At 53.7% G+C, this 24,232-nt stretch overlaps 1 protein-coding gene across 3 annotated transcripts in view; it reads left to right on the top strand.

The window, feature by feature from the left end:
* The window catches only part of NISCH (nischarin), a 35,649-nt gene that overhangs the window by 1,714 nt on the left and 9,703 nt on the right, over window positions 1-24,232 (top strand). Inside the window, exons 1-14 of one of the 3 annotated variants that reach the window (XM_047692413.1) lie at window positions 376-599; window positions 2,956-3,039; window positions 3,624-3,806; window positions 12,746-12,794; window positions 13,694-13,857; window positions 14,238-14,333; window positions 15,498-15,593; window positions 16,788-16,940; window positions 17,596-17,664; window positions 18,160-18,345; window positions 18,519-18,647; window positions 19,821-19,934; window positions 20,298-20,409; window positions 20,935-22,029. In XM_047692413.1, coding sequence (XP_047548369.1) covers window positions 504-599; window positions 2,956-3,039; window positions 3,624-3,806; window positions 12,746-12,794; window positions 13,694-13,857; window positions 14,238-14,333; window positions 15,498-15,593; window positions 16,788-16,940; window positions 17,596-17,664; window positions 18,160-18,345; window positions 18,519-18,647; window positions 19,821-19,934; window positions 20,298-20,409; window positions 20,935-20,954 — 1,551 coding nt within the window. In that variant the 5' untranslated portion in view covers window positions 376-503 and the 3' untranslated portion in view covers window positions 20,955-22,029. Of the gene's footprint in view, window positions 1-375; window positions 600-2,955; window positions 3,040-3,623; window positions 3,807-12,745; window positions 12,795-13,693; window positions 13,858-14,237; window positions 14,334-15,497; window positions 15,594-16,787; window positions 16,941-17,595; window positions 17,665-18,159; window positions 18,346-18,518; window positions 18,648-19,820; window positions 19,935-20,297; window positions 20,410-20,934; window positions 22,030-24,232 lie in introns of those variants that run through there. The other 2 variants (XM_047692398.1, XM_047692405.1) reach the window with 2 other exon arrangements.

The raw sequence follows: 24,232 nt of genomic DNA, 5'->3' as shown, positions 1-24,232 counted from the left end.
CCAGCTTGAGCTCTTAAGCACAGCTCATTTCATCTCGTTCAATCCTCTCGTGCCCTACAGGGAGAAAGCCAGAGAGCCAGGCCGGCGCTATTACTGCCCCTTTTCTGGAGGGGAAACATAGGCCGGATGGAGCAGGGACTTGCTTCGGGTAGCCCGGAAGGTGCGAGGTCTTCCGTCCTCCCTTCCCGGGCATCGAGTAACAATGCCCAGAGCTTCCCCGGCCCGGTGCCTCAGTTCCTCCGGGGCTGCGGAGAACGCCACAAGCTTCGCCCACAAATTACACAACCACACAGGCCTCTGCGGCCTGCGCACGCGCGCTGTCGGCGGCTGCTGCCAATTACGCTCGAGGGGCGGGGCGAGGGCGAGAGAGGCGGCGGGGCCAAGATGGCTGCGCGGCGCGCGGAGGGGGCGGGGGGGCCAGGGGGCGGTGGGACGCTGACCCCGCCCCCTACTGCTGCCAGTCTGCGCCCGGCGGTGGCGGCTGCAGCAGCGGAGCCCGAAACATGGCGGCGGTGGCGCGCAGCTTCGGGCCGGAGCAAGAGGCCGAGCCGGTCAAGGAGGCGCGCGTTGTGGGCTCTGAGCTCGTGGACACGTATACGGTGTGCAGGGGGCGCGGGCGCCGGCGCCAGAACTGGGGGTGGCTGGAACCCTGAGTCCCAAGTCGGGGGGTACTGGGGGGATCCGGGCCCCGCCATCGCGGAGGAGGGGGTAGCGGGGGCCTCGATTTCGAGGAGGGTCATCTGGGGAACGGGTATGGGTTTCGCAGGTCCAGGAACAGGGGTCGGGGGTAGGTCCCAGGGAGGGAGCTTGGGGAAGGGGTACGCTTTCAGAAATGAAGGCTAGCGTTGGGGAAGATCAGGGGATAAAGGGGGTCTGCAGAAGACGGGAGTCTAGATGAGGCGGAGGCCCTTCTAGATTCTCTAGGCCTGGAGGGGCGCCGGCCCGGGAGTACGTGACAGGGGGTCCGGGAGGGGGAGGGGTCTCTGATGGATGGTCGGGGAAAGGTTCGAGGTCCTGCAGGCCATGAAGAAGACGGAGCGGGGCCTTGATCTGGCGGGTGGAGGCTGGGGTCGCAGTTGAGATTTGCTTTAAAAATGAGGGGCGATCTGGAGCCCCAAGGCTTTGGGAGTCAGGCAGAGACCAGAATGGGGGAGGAATGGAGCCGTGACATGGGGGAACCGAGGTAGTCGCTCTGGGCTGAAAGTGTAAGACCCAGGAACCTCAGGGGTCTTCATGGCTTTGGGCGGAGGGAGCCTGTTGGGGCAACAAGCCGCCCACACACTTCAAGGCTGTGGGGGAGGTGGAGAACAGAAAAGGGGGGTGGAGTTCCAGACTGTGATGGAGTTGGGAGGCTTTTCTGGATCTGTATGGAGTTGGTCGCCAGGCTTTGGGGTCTGGCAGGGACTAGCCTTGGGGTGGGGGCGTATTAAGCATCTCCCAGCCTCCTGTTCTTTGTTCCCTGAGGGTGGGGAGTGGGGGGGTGTGCTTTGGCCCTGCCTTCACCCCACCCCTTTGGCCCTCATCCTAACCCTCCTCCTGAGGGTCATTTCTCTGGCTCTTTTTCCTTTCCTGGGCGGCAGGAGGGGGAGGGAAGCTGCCAGGCTGGGAAGGGGCTGGGGGCGGATCCTGGAGCAACAGGCCGGCGCTGGAGAAATGGCTGCGCTTCCTTGGAGGTTTCAGCTGATTTGATGATTTCTCCTCCCCCTTCCCTGCAAGCTGCGGAGAGGGGCGGGACACTGGGACGGGGTGGGGGGGGGCGCTTACCAGGTGAACCTTGAGGTTTCTGAGCTGATGGCTGTCAGGCCATCGCCCAAGAGCAGCATTCAGTGAGGACGTCATCTCTAAAAAGCTCTCCCTAGGGGCACCTGGGTGGCTCAGTGGGTTAAAGCCTCTGCCTTCGACTCAGGTCATGGTCCCGGGGTCCTGGGATCGAGCCCTGCATCTCATCGAGCCCTGCATCTCATCGGCTCTCTGCTCAGCAGGGAGCCTGCTTCCCTTCCTCTCTCTCTGCCTGCCTCTCTGCCTACCTGTGATCTCTGTCTGTCAAATAAATAAAATATAAAAAAAAAAAAAAGCTCTCCTTATTTCGGAGAGCTGAGCCCCGCCTGCATGGGTATGGGGGACATGGTGATCCAGGCTGACCTGACGGTTTGTCACCAAGTGTGCTGATTATTATTATATTATTAAGACACCTTTTATTGAACTCTTGCTGTATGTCAGACCTTGTACAAGGCGTTTTGCTTGAATTACTTTATTCAGTTACTAATTCTATCAGATTTTTAAGATGTAGAAACGGAGGCTCAGAGAGAATTTAGGCTCCCAGTCACTTACATAAGCCAGCCAAGAATGGCAGAATCAAATTTTAAACTCCAGTCTTCCTTGACTCCAAGGCCCATTCCCTTAATCCCGCTAAGCGTTCTGCTGGTCTTGATGGTTCATCACTGCCCTTCCCCCCACCCTCTCGTCAGCTTCTTAGCGCTCTGATGCCTGGCTCAGCAGCAGAAATCCTAGCCAGGAACCAGCTGAAAGCGTTGCGAAGGGACTTGCTTCTAGGATATAGTCAGGGCACCTAGAGAGATAATAACAGCAGAAAAGCTAGTCCTGCCAGACCCCACCCTGTTCTGCCGCTCTTGGAGTGGGTGGCCTGGCCTGCAGCTCAGGGGGAGGCTGGAAGTAAAAAACTAAAGAGATAGCTTGATAAGATGGTCACCTTTTTTGTTTCTCACTGTTGAATAGACCCCCGGATTGCTCCCAGCCGCCTGCCAGCTGGTGCTAGGATCATGGCGGAAGCTGTGAGGTCCTGCTGTTGAGCAAGGGTCAGCTGCAGAGGCTAGCTGGCGAGGGCAGCCTGACTTTGGCCTGGGGGTTCCGGGTGGTCTGCCGCAATTGCCGAGGGGAGGACGGGGGCTTTCCTTGTGTCTGGCTGGGCGAGGACTTGTCGGTTTCCCCTTGTAGGTTTATATCATCCAGGTCACTGACGGCAGCCACGAATGGACAGTCAAGCACCGCTACAGCGATTTCTACGATCTACACGAAAAGGTAACTCTTGAGAACTGGGAGTCTGTGTCTCAGGCCTTGGGGGGCTTTTAGGCCACATTTCCATTTTGGCACACGTTAAATTGAGGGCCGAACCGGCTCCATGTCTGTAAGGGTCAGTTTCCCAGGGCGGGAGCGGATTTAAACTTGCTCCACCTGACTACAGCTACTTCAGAGCCCCTACTTTAATATCTGGCCGTGATTCCATTTCTTTCCTTGGTTTTGGAGAGAACCGCCTTTCTCTGGGTCGTTTGCAGCATGAGTGCTTTAAAAACAGGTCACTGCCCTCATGGGCGTTCATTCTGGTTTGGAAAAGATGGGGGTTTTGAGGAGCCTTGAGGTATTTTCTGTCTTTGCAGGCTCCAGGTGGAGCTCCTCATCTGCATTTGTCCTGGTATGTCTAATAATAATTGAATCTGATGAGGCCAAATTCCAGATGTCCAGGTTGAATCACTGATTCTGATACCACGGCCAGAAGGGGCTGTGGGAGTTGTGTCGAGCACCTGTCCTCAGGCAGCTTGTCTCAGATCTTGCACTGTCGCACACCCTCTGGGGCTGTGGTTGACCATGCTTCTCTTTTCTTACAGCTGGTTGCAGAAAAGAAAATTGATAAAAATCTGCTTCCGCCTAAAAAGATCATTGGGAAAAACTCGAGAAGCTTGGTGGAAAAGAGGGAGAAGGATCTGGAGGTCTACCTGCAGACACTCCTGGCCGCCTTCCCTGGCGTGGCCCCCAGTGTGCTGGCCCACTTCTTACATTTTCATCTCTACGTAAGTTCCTCTCTGGGTCTCCTGCTAGCCCACAACCACCAGGCTCGAGGCAGCAAACCAGCGTGAGCCTCAGCTTTCAGGGGAGGCGGGCTGGAGTTGGACCCCGAGGTTAGAAGATGGGGAACATCACTCTGGTGGCATGTGGGCAGAAACACTTTTATTGACAGATTTGCTTTGTATTAGACCATGGCCACAGAGAGGTTTTCCTTTACCACATGGCAGCCTGTGGGTATTTAAGCTAGTTTACCAAATGGACGGGGGTAGAGTAGAAACAGCTGTCAGAGCTGGTGTAGAGGAGGACAGTTTCATTGTTGGTTCACAGCGGGACCAAGGAATGAGCCTGTGTTGGCAAAATATGGCCATCGGAGGTCATCTTCAGGGTCCGAGCTGCTAAAGGGTGGGTAGACTCCACTGGGAGTGTGTTCCGGAGCGGCTCCAGATGGCTGGACAACTTTCATGGGCTACTGGTAGCAGGATGAGTTGTCACACTTCATGGAGGGAAGTTCGGCCGTGTGAAACCCAAACGTTGAAAACAGCTAACAGTTCCACTTCTGAGAATTTATTCTGGAGGGAAAGCAATCAGGCAAGTGTGAATAGGACATAGGTATGTTCCAGGATAGAGCGGAATACTGCAGACAATCAGAAGTCCAATAGGAGAGGCACCTGGGTGGTGCATTTGGTTGGGCGGACCCACTCTTAGTTTCAGCTCAGGTTAGTGAGCTTGTGGGATCGAGCCCCTCATTGGGCTCTGCACTCAGTGGGGAGTCTGCTTGGGATTCTCCCTCCTCTTCCCCTTTGCTCCTCCCACCTCTCAGGCCCGTGCTTTCTCTCTCTCTCTCTCATATAAAAAATGTTTTTAAAAAGTCCAGTAGGAGGCGTTTTTCAAAAAAATCAAGGGGTACCACCCTGTAACCAGATATTCTGTTAGAAAATGATGGTGCAGGGCCTCCTGGGTGGCTCAGTGGGTTAAAGCCTCTGCCTTCGGTTCACATCATGGTCCCAGGGTCCTGGGATCAAGCCCCACATCAGGCTCTCTACTCAGCAGAGAGCCTGCTCCTCCCCCCCCCCCCCCCCCCCCCGCCTCTCTGCCTACTTGTGATCTCTGTCAAATAAATAAATAAAATCTTAAAAAAAAAAAAAAAAAGAAAGAAAGAAAATGATGGTGCAGCTGTGGATTTGTTGACACAGGAAAATAAGTATGTTACTACAGGAAATAAGGGTGCCATAAAATGGATATGTAGGATACAGTCCTCTTTATATGAAAAGAAATTAACATGAGTATATTTGCCTAGGAAAATTCTGAAAGATCATACATCACAGGACTAGGAGTAGTTAATCTCTGAGTGATAGATTTTTGGATAATTGACATGTTTTCTTTTTATGTGGTGAAGATACGAAGGAATCCACTCCATTTTTCAGGCTCACCTTTCAGGAAGGGACCTGTGGGTTGTGGTCTTAAAGGCTCAGATGCGTTTACAACACAACTTCCTTGAAATGCTTTAAGAGAAGACAGATGAACCTTTTTTGGAGTGCTAGACAGAGCCAGGAAATTTGGTGACGATGCTAGTGTTGGGTCACTAAGCTTGGAGGGGCTGTGGAAAATGGGTGGCATTTACAGATGGGCTGTATCTATATTTGCTTTGGATTTTATTCAGCGCGTACCAACAACTGTGTCGATGGCAGTTTCCTGTTGTAGACGTTTTTTTTTTTTCACATTTACTTTCCTTATGTGAGGAAAAATTTCCATTCCTTACGAGAGCATTTCAGATGCTTTACCGGTTAGTATTTTAGGAAATGCTGTTCTTTACGGAAGCTTTGGTTAGCCATTTAAGGATAAAACTTGATAAGCAGCCCTTTGAAAGTACACTTCATGGCTAAAGACCTGGGTCTTTTAGGAGCGTGTTTGCCCTGCCCCCAGCACAGAAAGGCCTGGACTGGTCATTGGAGAGCCGTTTGCCTGAGGTGGGCCTGCACCGGCCGGCCCACATCTCTGAGGTTCTGTGTGGAGGCATATTTTACTGCTTGGAACGGTTTGGACATACTGAAATTACTGTTATCAGAAGGGCCCCTGGGTTATATAAATCCAAGGATTTTTGAGAACTACCATCATGAAATTAAATCACAGTTTCTCAGCTGCAGCACAGTTGACTGTTAGGGGTGGATAATTGTCACGAGGACTGTCCCATGCGTTGTTGAGCAGCATCTCTGGCCTCTAGGTGCTGATAGCCACCCCAGGTTGTGACAGCCAGAATGGCCACACACATTGCCAAGTATCCCCCCCGAGGGGCAAAATCTCACTTGAGAACCACTAGACCTTCAAATGAGTTTGAACCACTGGGGCCTGAAAGATTCGTCAGCCTTTTCTGTAGGCTGGGGGTTCTTAGGGAGTATTTCTGCCAGGCTTTGTCCCATCGGTGTCCTCTCTCAAATTATTCTCAACATGTTCCACTTCTTATGGGGCTGACAGGGTGGACGCAGGGAACCCTGGTTATCAGGAGTGTGGGTTTTTTCTTTATTAAAATATAGTTTACATATCATAAAATTCACTTTTTTTTTTAAAGTAGGTTGCCTTTTTTTCTTTAAAATATCTTACTTATTTGTCAGAGAGAGAGAGAGAGAGAGAGAGAGAAAGAGCACAAGCAGGGGGAACAGCAGCAGGAGAGGGAGAAGCAGGCTCTCTGATGAACAGAGAGCCCAACCTGGAGCTCAGTCCCAGGACTCCAGGATCATGACCTGAGCCAAAGGCAGATGCTTAACTGACTAAGCCACCCAGGAGTCCCAGAATTTACTCTTATACAATATCCAATTCCTGGGGCACCCGGGTTGTTCAGTTGGTTAAGCAACTCTTGATTTCATGATCTTAGGGTCCTGAGATCCAACTCAAGTGGGGACTCTGCTTCCCTCTCTCTGCCGCTCCCGCTGCCCCTCCCCCCGTTTGCACGAACACTCTCTCTCTCGCAAATAAATAGATCTCAAAAAAACCCCAAAAAACCCCAAAACATTTAAAGTACACAATTCCCTGCTTTTAGTATATTCACAGAGTTGTGCAGCTATTACGACTAATTCCAGAACATTCATCACTCTGAAGAGGAACCTTGTACCCATCAGCAATCACTAATGTACATTCTGTCCCCACAGATTTGCCTGTTCTGGACATTTCATAAAAATGGAAACATACAAATGTGGCCTTTGTGATGGGCTGCTTTCACTTAGCATGATGCTTTCAAGGTCCATTTGTACGGTACTTTGGTCCTTTTTGCCTGAGTCATATTCCGCCAATTACGACATTATCCATCAGTTGATGGATGTTTGGGTGGTTTCCACTTTTTGGCTAGTACAGATAATGCTGCTGTGGACATTCTTACGTAAGGTTTTGTGTGGACGTAGGTTTTCCTTTCTGTTGGGTATGCCTAAGGAGTGGCATTGCTGGGTCATATGGTAACTTTAGCTTTTTGAAGAACTGCCAAATTTTTTTCCATAGTGGCAGCACTGTTTTACATTCCCATCGGCAGTGCGCAGGTTTTCTTCTTCCCCATTCGTTGTCAGACTTGTTACTGCCCACTTTTTGGATAATCATCCTGGTGGGCATGAAGTGGTATCGTGTGATACCCATTTCCCTAACGAGGCTGAGCCTCTTCTCATATGCTTATTTGTCATTTGCATATCTTCATCAGATACAGGTACTCAGATGTCCTCGGCACTTTAAAAAATTAGTTTACTTGTGTTTTTGTGGTTGAGTTACAGTTTTTTTTTTGTTTTTTTTTTTGTTTTATTTTATTTTTTAAAAGATTTTATTCATTTAACAGAGAGGGAGAGATAGTGAGAGATGGAACACAAGCAAGAGGAGTGAGAGAGAGAGCGAGAAGTAGGCTTCCTGCCGAGCAGGGAGCCCGATGTGGGGCTCAGTCCCAGCAACCCAGGGTCATGACCCAGCCAAAGGCAGATGCCTAACGACTGAGCCACCCAAGTGCCCCGAGTTACAGTTTTTGTTTTGTTTTAGTATCTATTTTATTTATTTATTTGACAGAGATCACAAGTAGGCAGAGAGGCAGGCAGAGAGAGAGGGAAGCGGACTCCCTACTGAGCAGAGAGCCTAATGCAGGGGCTCAATCCCAAGACTCTGGGATCATGACCTGAGCTAAAGACAGAGGCATAACCCACTGAGCTGAAGACAGAGGCATAACCCACTGAGCCACCCAGGCACTCTAGTTGTTGTTTTTTTTTTAATATATTCTGGATATTAGGCTCTTAGCAGAAATGTGATATGCAAATGCTTTCTTCCAATGTGTGAATTATCTTTTCAGTTTCTTGATAGTGTCCTTTGAAATTCAAAAGTTTGAGATTTTGATGAACTTGGGTTCATCCTTTTTTTTTTTTTCCCTTTGGTCACTTGTGTTTTGGATGTTCTTAGAAACCACTGCCTAGTCCAAGGTTACAGAAATCTACAACCTGGTTTTCTTCTAGTTTTATAGCTTTAGTGCTTATATTTAGGTCTTTCATCCATGTTGAGTTTGTTTTTATTTATGGTGTGAGGTAAGGGGGTTCCAACTTCATTTTTTTTGCAGTGTGGGTTTTGATGGCAAGGAAAGAAAGCAGCCCTTCTCTCTATGGCCAGCTCTGAGATGGGGCATGTAGGGGCCAGGACAGCCCTGTGTTGCTGTGAGAGGGCACACCTCGGCACTGGGGCTGTTGCTGTTGCCGGGCTCTTTGTCTCTAGACAGCTGTGACTCAGCACTGCTGGAGGTCTCTATGACAGACCTCATCCCAGCACCCCATGAGCAGAGGTTTTCAAATTCAAAGAAATGGATCCCACAAAGGATTTCTAGCATACCATTTTGAGGCAGGATGTCAACCAGTGGCTCAGGAGGCAGGCTGTTTCCTAACCCTTTAAGCCTTTTTTTTTTTTTTAAGAGAGTGCACAAGGGGCAGAGGGAGGGGGAGAGAGCAAATCTTAAGCAGGCTCCACGCTCTGCACCGAGCTTGATATGGCCTCAGTCTCCTGACCCCACAACCATAATGTGAGCGGAAATCAAGAGCTAGCTGCTTAACCGATTGAGTCACCCGGGTGCCCCAAACTGTTACCATCTTAACCTCAGCCTTACCATCCACCTGTGTCCTTTGTCTGAGTCGCAAAGTACTGAGGCTGTAAGTGCTGACAGATTTGCCTGCAGCTTATGGCCTTGGAGCTCTCCGGTGAACTTGAGGCTTGAATCTCTCAATAGGGAATTTTTATTTTTACTTAAACCATATTGCACATAACATACCTGAGCCCTCCTAGAATGACTCACCACAGTCAGGAAATAAGAGTTACATGGGGTCCTGCCCTGCCTCTACCCCTTCGCCTGTGTGTGTGAATCACACAGTGACGTGTGATTGAGTCCCTCGTCTGTGCCCCATTAACCAGGGCTGTGTGTGGGAGTGTGCGCCAGGCAGGAGCATTGGGCTGGCCTGGGGTCATTCCTGGGCACAGGCACAGGCGTGGCAGGGTGTACTTGTCACAGGCTCTGTGTGTGTGGACGCACACGGAGTGGTAGCGGCCGAGCTACACCCTGACCAGTTTGGGGCACATGTATGCCGCTCACACTGCCGTCCAGGAGTGCACCGCGGCTCGGGATCCTGGCAGGCGGCTGGCTGACAGGGCCATAGGATATTTGCGGATGGGTAGTACTGGTTTTTTAAGTAGCCTAATTAATTAATTCTAAAAATTTTATTTATTTGACAGAGACACAGTGAGAGATGAAACACAAGCAGGGGGAGTAGGAGAGGGAGAAGCAGGCCCCTCACTGAGCAGGGAGCCTGGTGTGGGGCCCGATCCCAGAACCCTGAGATCATGACTTGAGCCGAGGTCAGACACTTAATAACTGAGTCACCCAGGTGCCCCATTGATTTGATTATAATTGATTTTTTTTTTTTTTGAGGTATGAAGAATGTATTTTTTATTTTATTTTATTTTTTTAAGATTTTATTTATTTATTTGACAGACAGAGATCACAAGAGGGCAGAGAGAGAGGCAGAGAGACAGGCAGAGAGAGAGGAGGAAGCAGGCTCCCGGCAGAGCAGAGAGCCAGATGCGGGGCTCGATCCCAAGACCCTGAGATCATGACCTGAGCCAAAGGCAGAGGCTTAACCCTCTGAGCCACCCAGGCACCCCAAGAATGTATTTTTTAAAAAACACATCTCAGTTCAGACATTTGTGGCATCCCGAAGCACTTTAGGTCCCTTCCGCCTAGGTTGGGTGAGGTGTGTGGGAGTCACCTGTCCCCCGGGTGACTTCCTAGCAGAATCTGCAGTGACTTAGACTGGGGCAGGGATAGTGGGGAGTACCGACTCTGCACATCTTTGCTCTGCATGTCAGGCTGGCTTAACCAGAGTTCTGAGGAGGCCAACGAAGTGCTTCTCATAGAAGGCTTGTGCTCTAGACTCAGGGGCCGCCGCATCCCTGTGTTCTCTCTGATGAAGTCTCTGCAGGTGGAGACGAGCCTGACGAACAAAGTAGGTAGTGTTGCGACAGTAGACAGTGTTACAGCAGTGTATACTTCCTGTGCCCTGAGGAGTGGAGAGGAATTGTCACATAGTTTGCTTTTTAAAATGGCTCAGAAGTTAAAACAAAACAAAAACAAAACCCTGCCCTCTGCTTAGCATGATCCCTTGGCCCTCCCTATCTTGCAGCTTTCCATGCTCTCCAGAAATACCGGCCTTGTCCCCTTAGGGGATATTGAGCTCAGCTGCCCAAAGAAGTGTAACACTGTTTGGTGCAGATGGAGGGCAGGGAGCCCCTTCTGGATGGAGACCTTCTGGGAGCCCTAGTGTCACTAGCATGGGCCCGAGAATTGCTGCTCAAGAGCCTGCCTCTTTCAGGGCTGACCTGGTGATGCTCACGGCAGCGGGCTGAGAAGTGCTGGTTTAGACCCCAGCCACGGTGCTTGAAACTGTTGGTAGAGAAAGGAGCGTTTGGATCATTCCTGGCTCTTACTAATCTTCAGTTCTTCACTGCACTCAGGGAAACTGTCATTGAGTTTCAGTTGTTGAGCGAGACTGAAGTTGAACTTCAGCCTGAACAGGGAGCTTCTCTCCTCCCTGGCTGGAGCCCTGACAGCCCCTTTGCGTCTGACCTTGGATCTTGCCAGACCCTGTGCTCGTTAACGCTGGGGCCATGTTTGCTTATTTTTCCCTCCACTGGGCTTTTTGTCCACTGGTGATGTCAAAGCGGGGTTCTTCTCATACTATATGTAAACTGAATTTTGAGCAGTTTAGAGAAATAACCACATTTTTTTTTTTTAAGATTTTATTTATTTATTCGACAGACAGAGATCACAGGTAGGCAGAGGCAGGCAGAGAGAGAGGAGGAAGCAGGCTCCCGGCAGAGCAGAGAGCCCGATGTGGGGCTCGATCCCAGGACCCTGGGATCATGACCTGAGCCGAAGGCAGAGGCCTCAAATAACCACATTTTTAAAAGCTAGCATAAAGTATTAAAAGAAAAAATTTAGGGATGCCTGGGTGGCTCAGTGGGTTTAAGCCTCTCTCTTCAGCTCAGGTCATGATCTCAGGGTCCTGGGATCGAGCCCCGCATCGGGCTCTCTGCTCTGCCGGGAGCCTGCTTCCTCCTCTCTCTCTGCCTACCTCTCTGCCTACCTGTGATCTCTGTCTGTCGAATAAATAAATAAAATCTTAAAAAAAAGAAAAAGAAAAAAATTAGAGGAATATTTTTATAATCTTGGGAAGGGGGAAGAGCCCTAAAGTCACCAAGGAAAAGAATCACAGATTAAACAACTTTTATACAGATGAAGCCTTTCTGTGTGTCAGGAAAACCGCCACAAACAAAGGTAAAAAGACTGCAGGACGGGGAGAAGATATTTGCGGCATATAAACAACCTTCAGCATATCCATCATGTATGAAAGATAAAAGGGAGACAAACAAACCACAAAGGAAAACAGGAAAAGAACACCCTGTCTCCCACAGCCTGGTGCCTGTTGAGTCCTGTCAACATGTGACTCGCACGTCCTCGTGGCAGAGATGTTCCCATGAGTCATGAAGGCAACGCGCGGCCTCCATCTGGGCCTGTTTACCAAGAGTCCTGTTGGCTGCCACCGGGCCATGCATGAAAATTCTTACCTGCCTGACGTGGGGCTGGGGGCTCTGGGGTCCTGCCCTCCCCAGGATCACACACAGAAGTGCGAAGGCAGTGGCTCATGTACAGAGGGAACCTACAAGGCCAAGTGGCATTGCGGCTCTCTGGCCTTGTAACATTGGCGAGTACAGCAGCTCCCCACCTCAGTCTGCTCGTCTGGGAAACGGGGTTCAGAATACCATCTTCTCACATGGGGCGTCGGGGCCACGGTGCGTGCCCAGCGCAGTTCAGGTCCCAGGACACCAGCTGTTAATACGGCCTTTCCTGCCTCTTGCTTAGGGCCCTGGGGCCGAGTGGTTTGTTGTTGTAGGCCTTGAAGGATGAGCACAGGAAGAGAGCCTGCGCTCACTCTTTCTTCAGGCCCCTTTGGAACATGAAAGAAAGTAGAAAGAGTCACTCTCAGAAGAAACAGGACTTTTCTCTGTCACGCTCTCTCCCAGGGTGTTCTGGGGCCGGTCTTGGGAGCTGCCCGCTTCCCGGCTGATGGTCAGGACAGCCAGGCTTTGCCGGCCTCCCAGGCCCCCCGTGTTGGCCAGTACCTGTGTGTGCTGTCGCCGCTGTGATAGTCTGTTTCCCTTCTTCTTTTGAAGCGACCTTCCACGTGTCCACAGGACTGGAAATACTGTTTCCCTTCCTAGGCACTTTGATTTATAGTTTACTCTCTCTTTTGTTGTGTGTTGTAAGCTCTGTTTTATTAGCTTTCTGGAGAGGTGGCATTGCAGCAACAGAAGAGAGTAGCTAGCAGGGACCGTGTGAGTCCCAGCTACTAGGGACAGGGTCTCTTTCTAACTGTGGGTTGTTTCTCTGCAGGAGATAAATGGCATCACCGCAGCACTGGCTGAGGAGCTCTTTGAAAAAGGTATGTGGCCAGGAGTCCCCGAAACAGTGGGTGCCACTGGTCCAGCCCTGTCAGGCGGCCAGGGACCCGGGGTGGCCCAGAACTGCTGACAAGTTCTCACCAGGGCCCACCTCCCCAGGGTTGCTCAAATCCCCAGGCCTGGTCCACAGCGGAGCCTGCCTGCCCACCTGCCCACCAGCCCCACAGGCAGCCAGGCCTAAGAAACTGTGGTCTTTTACCTTAGGACTCTCGAGTCAGGGGCTAACCCCAGGCTCAGGATGTAGTCCAAAGCCCTGTGGGGGAGTTCTGGAAGGTGGGTGAGCTGATGCCCTCTTATACCTGCTCTGTCTTTACCTGAGAGTTGAGACATCAAACAGAAGCCAGTCCTAGGTCATGGCCATGCTGCAGAGAGCCTCGTGACAGTAGCTAACAGTGCTTTCTGCCATTCAGCCTCATGTCAGGCATCTCACTGCCTGCCTTCCAGGTGGTGCAGAGAAGGGCACTGAGGACAAAAGAGTACATGGCTGGGAGGGGCAGAGTGAGCACTGGTTGTGAACACTGCCTGCCTGGAGGTTTTACACTGGGCTGGCCCCTCAGGCCTCAGCTGACCTCGGGCTGTGTGCATGTTAGAGGGGCTGGGGTGGGCCTGCTGCCCCTGGGCCGTCTCACATCAGCTTCATCCCAGCGCGCAGATCCTGACATGGCCTCAGCTCAGGGAGGCTCCCCAGTCACACGTTCTCAGGGCCCTTCCCTCCTTTGTGATCTAGGTTTGCTCTGTGCCCAGTGTGCACTCAGGACCATGGCTTCGTCCTGAGGGTGCTTGCCTAGTGCTTGCTGACTGTGGGTCAGGTGGGCCGATGCCCTGGCTGCACACTGGGGCTGGGGCCGGTTGCTCACCCTGGGGGGCATGGCTGTTGCAGGAGAACAGCTCCTGGGGGCTGGTGAGGTCTTTGCCATCGGGCCCCTGCAGCTCTATGCGGTCACCGAGCAGCTGCAGCAGGGAAAGCCCACCTGTGCCAGTGGGGACGCCAAGACTGACCTCGGGCACATCCTGGACTTCACCTGTCGCCTTAAGTACCTGAAGGTAAAGCTGTGGCAGCTTGGTCACGGATTACCACTTGGTTGTGGGCATGGAGCCCCAGTGGGGCTGTGGAGCTCATTGGCTCTGTGTGTGTGTGTGTGTGTGTGTGTGTGTGTGTGTGTGTGTAAAGGTGGCTGAATGGGCCCTGGGATGGGGAAGGCCACCTTTGGTGTTCTTGGCACTGCACTTCTGACTGTGAGCACCAGGGGGCAGTCGTTACCCAGTACCCCCTTTAAACTTTGGCTTCTGCCAGCTTTGTTGACCCGGTAAGTGGTGAGCGGAGGTATGTCCCTCCTGCGCCCCATGTAGCTGGCAGAGCCGCGAGTCAGGTTGCACAGCTGCTGCAGCAGCGTCCTTGATTCAAGCCCCGTGTCTGGCCGCAGGTTTCCGGCACAGAAGGACCATTTGGGACCAGCAATATTCAGGAGCAACTCCTGCCTTTTGATCTGTCAATATTCAAGTCTCTTCACCAGGTGGAGGTAAGGCCCAGGGGCCCTGGAGTCCAGGTGGGGCAGAGCCCACTCGGGGATGGTCTTGCCTCTGAGTATCTGCGGCCAGAGAGTGTCTGGGTTTACCCATTAGGCGCCGTTGCTTTTGCATTTGTCGGTGTGTGATAGACCCCAGCTAGGTAAGTCAGGCCCACCTGAAGGTCTGGAGAGAGGGGGCCTCTCCTGCTCTGGGCTGGTCTGTACGTCCGCTCCGGGCACAGGCAGCACGTGGACAGCATGGAGCACTAGCTCTTGGCTCTTTCTTCTCATTGCTCAAGTTGAAGGGCTGGGAGGGCATCCTGAGGGTTAGGCAGAGCCAGTTTCCAGTCTGTGTTTCCCAGGACACAACTGCAGAAGGCTTTGAGGGCTCTCTGCCCTTCAGTGTGCCCACATCTAACAGAAAATACTTTGTATTACTTCCTACCCTATTCCTGGGTTCAAGGTGTCAGTTTCATTAACATTTTTTAAAAGCAAGGGGACTTGGTAACGGGTACTTTTTAAAAATGCTTTAAAGCATCTGTTTCTAGAGCATGGCTTCTGTGTTCAGCCCTGTGTCCTGATGGACACTTCCTGCTGGAAGCTTCCCAACTGCCCTATGAAGTGGGTATTTTTATTCCCATTTTGCAGTTGAGAATACTGAGGGTAGGGAGGTAAAAAGTTTGGCCAGGACCACACCATCAATGAGGGGAAGCTGGGATCCGAATTCAGTCAAGTCTAACTCCAGAGCCTCTGCCGCCCGTGGGACTGTTCTGCCTGCACCATTCTGGGCTAGGCCCAGAGACTTTGAGGACCACATCCCTAGATGGGAACCTATGGTGTGTGCCTCCACCAGAGCTGGCTGAGGAAGGATTGGGAAGTTAAAGGAGTGTCCAACCCAGCCTCGGCTCGCAGGCTGAGGAAGCCCCACGGTTGGGGTCTGCCGGTGGGTGGCGTTCATGGGCGTGCGGGGGCATGTAGCCCTGCCTCCTTGCTGCAGGATAGCCAGGGTCGGTGAAGCAGGGCTGGGTGAGCAAGAGGGTCTTTTGTGTCCTCACTGTGTGCCCAAGGCCTTTTGCTCTCAAGTTCTGCTTTTCAGAGCCCGCTTTTCTTGTTCACCTGCCAAGCTTCAGTCAGCCTTTATAGCCTTTTCTGAGACACAGCTGTTCTTTGTTCCAGATAAGTCACTGTGGTGCCAGGCGCATCCGGGGACTCGTGGCATCGAAGCCCACCTTAGCCACAATGAGCGTCCGTTTCTCCGCCACCTCTATGAAGGTAAGTGCCACCTGTTTCCTGCCCCAGGCACTGAGGGGCAGGGCCCTGTGCTGCGCGCCAAGGGTGGGTGCGAGCGTCCCTGCTGTCTGCCGGACCCCGGAGGTCGGACCTTCCTCTGGGCAGCCCCACACTCGTGCAGATCCTCCCAGTGCTGGACCGTCCCTGGGACGTGTCGGTCTCTGTCTTCGTCAGAAACCCATACTATTGAACAAGATAGTTGAAGGCACTGAGTCTCCCCACCCCCCAAAACGTCCCTGGTTTTGGAGGGCAACAAGTTGCTAAGCGGTGGCAAGTGGCAGAATGTTCATTAGACTGACGTAAGTGTTTCTTTGAGCTTATGAAGTCCTGGCTCAGCACTTGTTTGTGTCTTGCTCTGAGTGCACTTGAAGTAGACAGGCCGGGTAGTAGGAATGCCGTGCCCTGTCGTTTCTGTGTGAGCAACAGAAATACTTGAATTGAGAAAGTAAGGCGTTTCTTCTCTACGTACCTTTTTATGGATTCCATCTTAGCAATGCTCAGATCCTTCCACTGGGATAGAACAAACAGGGTAGCTACTTTAATGACTTGTGGTGTCTGATGCACATACGGGTTTGGTGGGGTCATGAGGCTGCTGGCTGAGCTAGGAGGCTTATATAAAGAGCGACGGCATTGGGCAACCCGGCCCTTCTCCGAGAGGCTCCCTGTGGCCTCGCTCAAAGAGCCCAAGTTAGTCCATTGAGGGAGGAGAGGTCTTCCGGGCATCAACTGCAGGACAAAGAGGCCCGCCTTCCTGTGCTTTGATGGCGTCCCTGTTTCTACCCTGTGTAGTAATAGACGGTAATGGACAGTAATGTCCTACTGTCCTCGGTAGGGACCATGGCGCCAGCTCGGAAAGCCTAGTTGCCTGGAAACGCTGTGATTGCTGGTCTTGAGCTCCTGAGGTTGAAGCCAGAAACGGGATCACCATGGAGAACAAGGCTCTTCTGCGTTTGAAAAGCATTTGCTAATGAGGCAGGGTCAGAACACATTCCAAGTAGCGATTAGGCTGCCAGGCGCTTCAGGTATTTCACAATCTGGTAAAGCCATATGAGCTGAAGCCCATTTTAATGCAAGTTCACTTCCACATGCTAAATATGCTGAAGCCCTTCCTGAAATTTTGCAACGATTGTGTTGCGTGAGGGCCAAGTGTGGTGCTCAACAGATGTTCTTACACAGGAAGTCCTTGTTCCCGAAGCCTCGGAATTTGACGAGTGGGAGCCAGAAGGCACAGCCCTGGAAGGCCCTGTGACTGCCGTCATCCCCACGTGGCAGGCCTTGACCACTCTAGACCTGAGCCACAACAGCATCTCAGAGATCGACGAGTCTGTGGTATGCTCTCAGCCGTAGGCACCAGGGGCTTCTCTGGCCTCGTCACAGCCGGAGGTGGAGTATGCAACTTGGCCTTTTCCAGAAGGACCACGGATAACCTGTGCCCCGTGCTCTGTGCGCTGCCTGGAGTTTTTAAGTTAATTTCTGAGTGGATTCATTGAAATAGATGAGGTAGTGGTTAGGGTTACATTATTGATCAAATGTACTTTTTTTTTTTTTTCAAATGTACATTTGATAGAGAAACGTAGTAAGTGAGGATATTCCCAGGGAGTGGAGTGGGAAATTCACTCCATGGATTCCAGACGTGCCCCCATAGGAGTGACATCCTGATAGCATTTGGGCAAAGAGGAGAATGATTCCTGTATTTGTGCTCTTTGGTGGGGTTGGGTGGGGTTGGAGAAGAGGGATGAACTTTCTTCCCCGTCCAGGACCTTGCCACCGTCCTTTTCACAAGCCAGGGGTTCTTAGGAACAGTGGCCCATGTTCAGCACTGGGGGCCCTGTTTGCCCCTGGGACAGGCAGAGATGTCCAGCTGGGGCGTCTGTGGTCAGGAGGAAGTGTCTCACGTTGTCCCATGTACCAGGTACAGGGGCCACCAAAGTCCTCCTTCCTAGGGTCATCTCAGGCATCTCTCTTCTTTCTATTCTTTGTCAAGAAACTGATCCCAAAGATTGAGTTCCTGGACCTGAGTCACAATGGAGTGCTGGTTGTGGACAACCTGCAGGTAATTCGTGTCTTTAAAGACCACCCTCCATGGGCTGCTTGAGGTGCCGTTCTCCTGAGCGTTTAGGAGGCTGATGCTGCCTTGGGAGCTTGGCCGTCCTCTGGAGTTTTCTCTCATAGGCCCCTGAAAGGTGTCTGGGTGCACAGGAGGTCTGTAAAGTCAGGGTCTGCTGGTGTTCCCACGGACTGGGCGATCATTGCCCTAGGTTCAAAGAGTGGGGGGAAAGACGTGAGAATAGAAATTGAGTGTGATGACCATACGCCTCCATCACGATGACGGACAGCCTGATTTTCACAGCTCGCCCCACTCCTGTGGGCTGTGATGCTTCTGGGGGGCCATGGCGTGTGCCAGGGAGCAGGGGGTAGCACTTGACAGTAGCTGTCTGGGGCAAGTGGGCGTTGGAGGTGGGGAGGCCCCCTGCACCATCCGGGGCTGCCCACCTGCTGTGGAGCCTTGGCCTGAACCAACTATACCCTGTTCTCGATGCCACTGCAGCACCTCTACAACCTCGTGCACCTGGACCTGTCCTACAACAAGCTCTCCTCCTTGGAAGGGGTGCACACCAAACTGGGGAACATCAAGACCCTCAACCTGGCAGGCAACCTCCTGGAGAGCCTGAGTGGCCTGCACAAGCTCTATTCCCTGGTCAGCCTGGACCTCTGTGACAATAGGATCGAGCAGGTGAGCCTCAGCCCGGAAGGCTCCTGGGGTCCCAGGGTGGCTCTGCATCAGAGCTTCTCCCCCTGAAGAAGAATCGTAAAGCTGGCCTGCGTCAAAGAGAGGCCATCGGTCATGTTGGCCTGTCGCCGTAGCATTCGAAGAAGGGGTGAGGGAAGGGGACTCGTCTCTTGCAGCTGGAGGAGGTCAGGAGCATCGGCAGCCTCCCGTGTCTGGAGCACGTGGCCCTGCTCAGCAACCCCCTGAGCATCCTCCCTGACTACCGGACCAAGGTGCTGGCCCAGTTCGGAGAGCGGGCCTCCGAGGTAAGCTGCTGGCGCACGTCTGCTCTGTTGGAGAGACGGTCTGGTTGGAGTCTGGCTTTGCCCCGGCAGTGCCAGAGGGGATGGTCGCTGTTCTGTCCACCTCCCTGCTTCAGAAGGACCGCTGGCTCCAAGGGACCTTTCGGTTCTGGGAAGTCTACACACACGCGCGCACGTGCACGCACACACGCACCCACCCACACACACCCGCCACTAGGAAGAGGCTTCCCTGCTCCTTCTATGGGGGCACCAGCCACCCTGGTTCCTGCTGGCCTCTGTCCTGTCATCTGTGTCAGATCCTCAGGCCTGGACAGCTCCCCACCAACCAGCAGGTACAGACCCAGGGTGGTGGGACTGTCTTTAGCTTGTTAGAGTCACGCTTTGTTTTGTAGACTGCAGACCGTGAAGGGTTTGCCCCCCCGCTTTGCCAGAGTGGTCCGGCCCAGGGTCTGCTGCCTGCTGCATGTGGGCTGGCCCCCCCACCGCCATGCCAGTGTCACAGGTCCTCAGCCAGACTCACCCGCCTTCCACTCTCCAGCAGGCCTATCCCCCACCCCCCCACATCCCAGGCCAGAAGATACCTGGGCGTCTGTCTGCACTCTTCCCCTGCCATCCTTCTTATCTCTTTTCAGCCCTGAGCACCCCTTTCTTCACACTATCACCAAGACCGTGTTCACAAGATGCCCTCTTCTCCTGCCCTCCCCTCAGGCACCCCCCCCCACCCCGTGGCTGCATGGTTTGGTGTCAGCTCTTCCACAGGCCAGCGACCACATTGCCATCCCTCACTGCTTACTAGTCACGGCCCCCTCCTATATCTGCCTGTTCCTATTCCCCGTGCCTCTGCCCTCCCATTTCCTCAGGCCTCCCCTCGCTCTTACTGATCTGAATTTCGTCCTAACTGGGGGCTTGGTTCAGGTAACTACCTTCTCCACCTCCCAGCCACCTGCAAGGCTGTCCCATTGCCTCCTCTTCTCAGAGAGGGACTCCTGAAATGGCCCGGGCAGTGTGGGAGCTCCCAGGTCACCTCCATGGGGGGGTGGAGAGCTCGCCTGCCAGGGGGCAGAGCCTCCCTTGGTCTCCCGTGTCCTCTAGGGGCCTGGCCCACACATCTGCAGTGCCCCTTCCACACTGCTCCTGTCAGGCCCTGCGCTGACGGCTGTTCTCTGAACCCTGTAGGTCTGTCTGGACAATACTGCGACCACAGAGAAGGAGCTGGACACTGTGGAAGTGCTAAAAGCAATTCAGAAAGCCAAGGAGGTCAAGTCAAAGCTGAGCAACCCAGAGAAGAAGGTGGGTCTTTGTGTGGGAGGTGATGGGAGTGACAGTGAGGAGAGCCAGCTGAGAGGGGAGCTGGCTCGCCAGGGGACTGGGCCAGGAAGCGCTCAGGGCCCCTGCATCCTGGCTGCACCCCTCTGTGTTCAGGCTGCCTGAGCTGGGGCAAGCCACCTTCCCTCTGTTCTCCCCTACGTGAGGGGGGCACAGGGGCAGCACAGGCCTCTCGGGGTTGCTGCAGACTAGGCCCGACCACCTTCACCATCACCGCTCTCAAGAGAGCTGGGAACTCCTTCCTCCTCCCTGGTGGCTGTGTCGGGATCTGTGCTTCCTGATCTGTCTCTCCTCCCCCTGGGGGCTGACTCGAGCACTCCTCCTCAGGTCATTGAGGATTCTCGGCTCTCCACTGCCCCTTGCATCCAACCCAGCGGCTCCCCTCCCAGCGTGGCTCCTGCCACGGCCTCCCTGCCCCAGCCCATCCTCTCCAACCAAGGTAATTGTATACATGTCTTGCCAGCTAACGGAGTGGCGCAGGTTCCGCCTGGGCCTCCTGGCTGGGCAGGGTTCAGACATGGGGTGGGGGGCATGTTGCTGTCTCCAGGCGGCACCTCTTGGGGTAGCTCGGGGAGGCGGGGGTCTGCTGGCTTGATTTCAGCTCTGTTGTTTGCTCACCAAGGGCCCCCAGTTGGTCTGAATCCCACATCCGGTTCCTGTAGGATCCCATGGGTTTGCAGTGGGGCCCTGAGGCTGCCGTGTGAACAGGCAGCGTGGCCAGCTTGGCTCCTTGCTTGCGGGACGCCAGGCCTGGTGACCTTCCTGAATCAGGCACCCCAGCCCCTGTGTAGAAACTTTCTTTTTTAATCATTGCCTCATCTCTATGGCTCTCGCGGTGCAATCCAGCCCCAAAACACCATGTGTGTGGGCCCAAGACGGGCTGTCTGTGGACCCGTGGAAGACCAGTTCCCGTCACCCACCCACTGTCTTAGCGTTTTCAAAGGGCTTTCACCTCTGAACCCAGGCATCCTCGGAGATGAGTGAGTGAAGCAGGTCCCATGAGAGTGTCTGCTGGCCCGGCCCCCACGGAAGAGGGGAGGGTGTGCCGTCCCGAGTGGAGCCAAGGCTCGGGACACACAGGAAAGAACGCCGCCCGCCCGCCCGGGCTCCTGGAGACGCAGAACTTGGTGTGAGGTCTTGGGAAAACAGTTTGACCCTATGTTTCAAGAGCCAGAAAAACGTTCCCACCCCTTGACCTGGTAACCCCGCTGGTGGGGATTTTATCTGAGTGGGATAAGTGAATGGGGAAGAGGGAGGTGAGATGCTCCCTGCAGCGTTACTCATGCTAACCAACGTGGGGCGTGACAGGCCTCAGAGGATGCGAGCTGTGGTGCGAGCTGCTCTCCTGCCCTCACCTCAGAGAGGCGGGGGCTGGCTAGGGAGAGAGGGGAAGTGCTCAGGTTAAATCAGAACACCTGTGGCCAGGCAGCACACCAAGCTCATGACCCCGAGGTAGGAGAGAGAGTCCACGAGAATTCACGAGAATGCAGTGGTGGTGTTAAGGGCCAGAGGAATTGTCCATCCGCTTTTGTAACACTCTTGACTGAGAAATTTTGGTTTTTGTTTTTTTTACATGAAAGGGGAGGGGGGTTTGTATCGCTGCCAAGAAGCTTCCCTGCTGCGGGGCCAAAGCCCTCTTGGGGGCCACCAGCGCGTGCTGCCCTGTCACGGTACCGGCCAGCCTGCAGAGAAACCGTGGGACTAGGCCTCTAGGGGACGGGGAGATGCGACTGGTCTTCGAGGCCAGGCACCTGCCTGTTCTCAGTCAGCGTTTGCTGAACCGATGAACAAGTGAGTGTGTGAGTGGACGAGCAAGCAGAGAAGCAGCCGGTAAAGTGCAGACTGCGGGTGCGGGAAATGAAGGGTCTGCCCCTGGGGCCGCAGCTGCAGACAGCCCCTGGTTGGGCGGGCGGCTGTCTGCCCCACTGCCAGGGACGTGTCACAGAGTGGCTCACTGTAGTCTGTCCCCCCCTCCCCCCCCGCCCATTTCCCGTCTACCAGACATTGAGACGTGGTCTCCAGATTTGCACCTCTTATGAATAAAACTGTAGTGGACGTCTTTGTGTGCACATCTCTTTCCTTTTTGTGAGAAACAACAGAATTTGGGCCCCATCTAGGTGCTCTGATGCCTCTCTTTCTCATCCTGAGTGACCCTTCCTGACCACTTGTTTGTAGAGTCCACGGTCCAGGAAGGAAGCAGAAAGACTATCCCTGTCCATGTTTCCTCAGTTACAAACAGGGTGTGGGTGGGTAGTGGCGAGAAAATGTGGCTTTTTCTCCCTGAGATGGAGGAATCGACAGAGGGCTGAGCTCAGCCGTGTGCTGCCTGTCCAGGGTCTTGCCCGGATGGGCCAAGATTTCTCCGGAAGGGAGCAGCTCTGCTCCCAGCCTGCTCCCTGGGTAGAGCTAAACGTGCTTGTGACTACACTGGGCGCTCCCCCGTTAACACCAGGCCTCTGGTTGTCTCAGGAGCTGTTAGCCAGCTTGTTGGAGCCATGGAGGATTGTGACCAGTAGGGGCTGACGGATGACATGCCAGAGTTGATTCTTCAGCCAGGTCCGTAGAGAAGTGGCCAGGAGCAGGCACCCGGGAGGGAGGCAGCTCAGTGCATCCCGGCTGCCCTGGCCCGGTGCCTTCGAGCAACCTGCAGCCTCTCTGAAGCTCGGTTTTTTCAACTGTAAAGCGGATATACCCTACTTCATCGATTCTAAGATGCACCCGTTCCCACCCCGTGACTTCTCTGAAATTGAGATGCGTCTTTCGGTCAGTGGCGTCTCATAGTCGCGGTCAGCCAGCTGGCATTCGTGATGGAGTCGTGTGAAAGCCTTCTGTGGACAGCTGCTGAGACCAAGATGGTGCCCCATCCGCGCATCTTAGAGTTGATGAACTGTGGTAAATAATGAGAGGCGTGCATGAGCTGACGCTGGGGACGCGCTTGACAGGGCTCCTGGCTCCTCAGCTGTGGCCAGGAGGGGCTTCCCTTCCTTGCGTCCTTGTCGGGCGATTCCAGATGACCAGAATCGAGCCCCTAAGGAACCTGGAGCCTCTTGGGGAGGTGAGCGTGTGTGCCCAAGGGAGAACAGGGCAAGATGACGTGGGGGCATTTGTAGAAGGGAGAGGCGTGTCGAGCAGAGAGGGCTTGGCAGTGGAAGTGGTATGTGAGGTGGACCTCAAAGGAAGAGAGAATCCGAGCGTGTGAGGGAGGAGAGGGGCGGACTCCAGGATAAAACAGTGTGCTTTGTGCATGGCTGTGTGCTTGCTGCCTTCCTGCTGCCTGTGCAGAGCGCCTGCTGCTTTGCTGGGGAGGTGGGGGGTGCTCTGGGCTTGGGCTCTTGGCTTGGCTAGTCCGTGGGCAGAAGACCTGGGCTGCATGAGTTGTCCTGTCTCTGGGGGGCAGCTGAGCTGCACAAAGGTCCATGACCTCTGGAGCTCAGTCATTTCATTGAACCATGGTCTCTGGCGGCAAAGCCAGGCAAGCCCTGGGCCCCTTCAGACCTCTGTGAAACTGGGGGTCAGAGTTCAGCATTCTTCCACCTAGCTACATTTAGGAAAATGCTTTAAAAAAAAAAAAAAAAAGTCATTACCCTCACCCACTGCGGAAAATGTCTGGAGTGAAGTAACAGGCCCAGGCAAGCTGTATTCTTCAAACAGCCTCAGCAGGGTTTAAGAACGCCAGGTGTTTCTGGGGTGCATGAGTCAGTGCGCTGGCCGTGGACGTGGCCCAGGGGAGGGTCAGTGGGGAGTGGTCTGCAGCCCTGGGTGCCGAGCACAGTCTGTCCTCACCAGCCCTGGAGGAACACCATCTGTGAGAAGGCCTGGTCTTGCGCGTGAGGAGTCCCGAGCCCTTGCGTGTCTGTGAGGCCCACAGAGGTGTTGTATGAGTGGGCTGGGAGGCCAAGTTCAGCCATTCTCTTAGAGGGTCCAGGAGTGAACACGTTGAAGGCTCTTGATGGACATACTGCCAAACTGCTCTCCCAGCAGGCAGGTCAGCCTGTGCTCCACTGCCCGCCTCTGCCCAGTTAGGCCAAGGCCAGACCAAGCTGTCAGACCTTCACCAAAGCAAGGCAAAACAGAGGTCGTGTTTCAACTTGCCCTTTCGTGGTTCCTCATGGGGTGCGCCTCGCTTCCCATCTTCTTTCTGGCAGCTGTTCCATTGTGGGATGGCTGCTCATGTCTGCCGTCTCCTAACGGGGTTTCCAGCACCCCCCCCCCACTCCCATGTTTGTTATCTGGAAGAGCCTTTTATAGATCAAAGACACACT

Source organism: Lutra lutra, chromosome 1 (genome assembly GCF_902655055.1).
Source record: "Lutra lutra chromosome 1, mLutLut1.2, whole genome shotgun sequence".
Taxonomy (NCBI): domain Eukaryota; kingdom Metazoa; phylum Chordata; class Mammalia; order Carnivora; family Mustelidae; genus Lutra; species Lutra lutra.
This window is presented reverse-complemented; position numbering and strand designations above follow the sequence as displayed.